The sequence below is a fragment of the Neofelis nebulosa genome, chromosome 7 (genome assembly GCF_028018385.1).
Source record: "Neofelis nebulosa isolate mNeoNeb1 chromosome 7, mNeoNeb1.pri, whole genome shotgun sequence".
Taxonomy (NCBI): Eukaryota; Metazoa; Chordata; class Mammalia; order Carnivora; family Felidae; genus Neofelis; species Neofelis nebulosa.
In genome coordinates, this window is record NC_080788.1 from 71,103,297 (window position 1) to 71,108,651 (window position 5,355).

General features: G+C 35.6%; 1 protein-coding gene across 1 annotated transcript; it reads right to left on the minus strand.

The window, feature by feature from the left end:
* Window positions 1–338: 338 nt before the first annotated feature.
* On the minus strand, window positions 339–1,280 carry LOC131518183 (olfactory receptor 4K13-like). Its single transcript, XM_058740777.1, has one exon. It carries the CDS (start codon window positions 1,278–1,280, stop codon window positions 339–341), a length of 942 nt encoding a protein of 313 aa, XP_058596760.1.
* Between the last annotated feature and the right edge of the window lie 4,075 nt (window positions 1,281–5,355).

Here is a 5,355-nt window from a genome sequence, read left to right on the forward strand (position 1 = left end):
ATTTTTACATACTGGGCCATTAAAACTCTAAAATTTTTGTAAGAAGATATATGATTGGATATTTTAAACATTTATCAGGGTCTTTTCCCTGACTTCTAAGATAAGAAAGTACAAGGAAGTAATGAATGCACACTAATTTATGTAATAAATTACTGCTATGAACATTTTCCATTAGATTTTTAATAAAACTGACCTTAATATTCCACAAATTTCGAGGGAGGAAATTGATAGTGTTTAAATTTTTAATTTTGATTGTTCTGATAAATATTAAATTTGGTATTTAATATCAAAATCCCAATAGCAGAGAACACAAAACAGTCAGTTGTTATAAACGTTCTTTAGGAAGTGAGCCAAGAGCCAATGTGCTGGCTGCTGAGTCTCTTAATGGCTGCTTTCATTTCTTGATTCCTCAGAGTGTAAATAATTGGATTAAGGAGAGGGGTGATTATAGAGTAAAACACAGAAAGAAACTTATCTACAGAGTAACTCTTGAATGGGAAAACATAGATGAAGATAGCAGGACCAAAGAAGAGAGTGACCACAGTGATGTGAGCAGACACTGTGGACACTGCCTTAGAGGATGCACTGGAGGAGTGCTGACAAATGGTGACCACCATGACAATGTAGGATATGAGCAGGAGAATGAAGCAGATCAGGGACAGTAGTCCACTGTTTACAGTAACCAAGAGCTCTAGGATATAGGTCTCAGTGCAGGCAAGCTTGATGACCAGGGGAAGATCACAGAAAATGCTGTCCACAATATTGGGACCACAGAATGGCAAACCTATAGTGAAAACCATCTGGCTTGTGGTATGTAGGGACCCAATTGTCCATGAGAGCAGCAGAAACCCGATGAGCACCCTGCGATTCATGATGGTCTGATACTGCAAGGGCTTACATATGGCAACATACCTGTCTATGGCCATAGCTATCAGAAGAGACATCTCTCCACCCCCGAAGAAGTGCATAAAAAACATCTGGACCATGCAGCCCCACAAGGAGATGGTCTTGCGTTTTCTAAGGAGGTCGGCAATCACTTTGGGAGTTGTAGCAGAAGAAAGACATAAATCAAAAAATGATAAATTTGCCAGAAAGAAATACATGGGGGAGTGAAGATGCGTATCAACTATCACAGAGATCACAATGAGGAGGTTTCCTACTATGATGGCTACATAGACAAGGAAGAAGACTGCAAAGAAGAATATTTGAATTTCTTGAGAAGTGGAAAGTCCCAGCAAGATGAACTCAGACACACTTGATCTGTTGTTGGGGACATCCATTCATCCTTTCGTATGAGTTTATCAGAGGTTGCCTAGAAGAGGGAAAAACACACAGAATATCATAGGGACTGACAAGTCCATAAACTTGATCTTTACTCACATACTGTTTCTTACCCAGGCAAACAACCCATTTGGTACTATGACTACTTCTTTCGTATTTTACAGGAGATATTTCACTGGACCACACGGTATAGAAACTGGAGGGAATAGAGCCAACTAAATAAAATGGGTGTATTGGTTAGTAGGGGCAAGGTCAGTTGGACATTTGAGAAAACCTCTCCCTTCTTGTTCAGCTGCAGATCAGACTGTGTGTGAGCATTTAATTTATTAGAATGATCTAAAGGAATTTTGGAAGGCAAAAGCAAGATAAATTGTCTCTTGCAGGAAGTGCATTTACTGACATTTTTGTGACATTCCAGTACGCAGTAGAAAGTTTGCCATATTAAATATTGCTGAAATCACATAAAGTAATTATGCTTCTTGAAAGGACTAATTATAGACCATGAACATATATATTGTTGTTAGAAGATTGAATGTGGAGACAGTTATATCGTTAACTGAGATCAAACCCAATTACTGAGGAAAGATCAAGGTTTTTAGACTTGAATGACCCAGATTGACTCTCAAAACTACAGGTGCTCATCTAAATATTGCCTAACTCTTCATTTCATATGATCAGACATAAAGTGTCCCATCTGTGCATTCTTATCCAATTGTTGGAAAATTGGATCAAATAACCATTTTTATTTAATATTTTTTTAATGTTTGTTTATTTTTGAGAGAGAGAGAGTACAACCATGGGAGGGGCAGAGAGAGAGAGAGGGAGACACATAATCCAAAGCTAGGTCTAGGCTCTGAGCTGTCAGAACAGAGCCCGATGCAGGGCTTGAACCCACGAACCGTGAGATCATGACCTGAACCAAAGTCAGATGCTTAACTGACTGAGCCACTCAGGCACCCCTCTGATATTTGTTAAGTCATATGTTGTAACATATATGAGTGTATAGAAATACCTAAATCACTACTAGTAGGACTAGTGAAGTTTTCCTTTGTAGTCTTGTTCCTCTTTCCTCCATTAGTGAGGGATAAAGAGTACGGTGAATCATTTACCTTTGTAAACATGACCTAACAAAACTTAAAATGTGATATATTCTTTGAAGAGAGTACTGTCTTGGGTTACTTAGCCTCCTTGAACTTGTACTTCCTCACAATTATTTTCTTTAAAGTCCCTTTAACTTTTACCTTTGTCAAAGATGGAAAAAAGTCACAGATACTCTGTTGCTGACTGAAGTGGGTTCAGCCAAGCTAAATGAACTTTTAAAAAATACACACAAGTAAAAAGAATAGGTCAGTGCTCAATCAATTTAAATTCACCTATTTAAGACCTTCCTTGTTTGGCTGATTTTAGCTCTATTTTTCAAGTCTTATCCAGGCATGTTGTTGAACTCCAGTCTTTTCCTTGCTTTTATGAGAGCCTAGACCCAGGGCTAATGCAGATTGTCAGAAAATAAAATAGAATATATGTGATTTGGGGAGTATATTTCAACCTTTTAGTTACACAGTTCAAATTTTTAAAAATATAGTATATCTAGATAACCATAATAAACATTTAATCATATTCTCTTTTCTATGCATGGTTACTATCACTAAGACACACAGTTCTTGTAAATGGCCCATAATCTTCCATTTTTGACACTATCATTCAGAGTAGCATAAAAATTTCTTCTTTCACAAGGTAATAAAACCAAAAATGGACATCTTAGTTGTCATTCAAAGATGTGAATCTATATTTCTTCTTTGTGCTTTGCACTCTTATCTATAAGACAATGATCTTATCTAAACTATAGTCCTTGGACCTTCTGTATTTCTCTGAAGTATGAAATAAGTGCACCTTTAGGTACACAAGGGTCTGGCAAAGACAGAGTTCTAGACAAAATGCTATTTCTAATTTTTTTCTGGCTTAATAAGTGTTTAACTACTTGGTCATTTCCAGACTGTTACCATAGGAAAGTTGCATTTTCTCATATGGTTTTCTAGCAATGTCTAACAAGTATAATGATACCATCAATATTTTATGAGTGGTGACATTCTATTATTTTCAAACTAATGAATCAAGCATTTTATCCTTGTATTTTTAAAAACAATAAAGGGGGGCGCCTGGGTGGCTCAGTCGGTTAAGCGTCCGACTTCGGCTCAGGTCATGATCTCGCGGTTCGTGAGTTCAAGCCCCACATCGGGCTCTGTGCTGACAGCTCAGAGCCTGGAGCCTGTTTCAGATTCTGTGTCTCCCTCTCTCTGACCCTCCCCCATTCATGCTCTGTCTCTCTCTGTCTCAAAAATAAATAAACGTTAAAAAAAAATTAAAAAAAAAACAATAAAGGAACTTTCTCTATATTTCTGCTATAACTGAAAGAATAAATTCATTCAACCTGATATGTGTAAGCCAAAAAATTTGAACATACCTAGATTTCTCTTCTCTAAGAATAATTTATTTGGCCTGCATTGCTGGATCATAATCTTACTTGCCAGTAATTATTGGTATAGTATTTTCTGATTTTTGTATTTTTTCAATTGTAACAAGATCAGGTTTGTTCCAGTTTAATTTTCCCCTTTCATCCCTCCCCTCAGTTATCATTTTTGGCATATGTATGTACCATTTATAGATACATTTAATGTTACTAATGAAAATAATGTGATCAGTGCGGTATATTGGTAGAGTAGCATGTTAGGATTATGTAACCTACCAGTATGCACTTGGACCTCAGAAGTAACATCAGTATGAAATGGATGCTTAATCTTCATCATTCAGTGACTTTATTTTCTTTTCTGGCCTTCAAAAGACAGCAGTATATAACTGTATCCCTTGGTAGGAGGCACAAAAGAGAGAACTCGTTTGATTGTTTTAGATTCCTTAGAGACTGGCAGTAAAATAGTAATTGGGATTATTAAAAAAGACTTTTGACATTACAGAAATGAGATGCATTTTTCATCTATAAAATTGAAAATATTTTAAAGGCAACAATCCATAACTCATGTGGTAGTAGAGAGATAGGAACAGAGTTGAATTATGAGAATTTTGTATGATCATTCTTTTGCTGTAGTTTGTTTTCTCCAAAAAGCATTGATAAATGTGATATGTAGGACAAATATAAATATTCTAGATAATTTAAGTTCTACATTTTATTAAGGCTGAGATTTTCGCATTTAAACTTGGATCTTTCTGGACTTTTGAGAAATGATGTGAAATGATTTTTCATCATTGCAATTAAATAATAATTCATTCCACTAAGAATTTGTTATGCTTTCTTTATAACCTTTTTAAATTTCCTGATAGATCAGGCTCTTCTCCAGGTACACCCATTTACTGTTTTGTTTCCCTAATAATTTTTGAGGAGGTACTATATATTTTATTACTCATTAGTTTATAGTATATTTAATGTATGGAAAGGCAAGTCTGATCTCATTGATTTATTAATTCAGAGTGATCTTGACTATTTTCATAACGTTTTATTCTAAATTAAGTTGATTTATTTTCTAAGTTTAAATAAGTTCCACTGATGTTTTGATTTCACAGTATTAAACAATATGAAAGGTAGAAAATAGGAAACAGAATTACAAAATTGAGTCTTTCTTCCAGAAGGATTCCATGTCACTCTAAATGTCTACCTACTTTTATGACACAACAAAAATTTCCCATGTTCATTATCAACACATTTTTTTGGGGGGGGTAGTAACACGTGTTTTGTTAAATGTAAGTTTGCATATTTCCTACTTTGATGCCCTACTTAATATGATCTTTTCCTTAAGTGTAATTGATTTTATTGCTATTGTTTACATTTTTTTTTACATATTTACATGGTACATGGTTTCTTTTTTTTAATATGAAATTTATTGTCAAATTGGTTTCCATACAACACGCAGTGCTCATCCCAACAGGTGCCCTCCTCAATGCCCATCACCCACCCTCCCCTCCCTCCCACTCCCCGTCAACCCTCAGTTTATTCTCAGTTTTTAAGAGTCTCTTATGGTTTGGCTCTCTCCCTCTCTAACTTTTTTTTCCCTTCCCCTTCCCCAT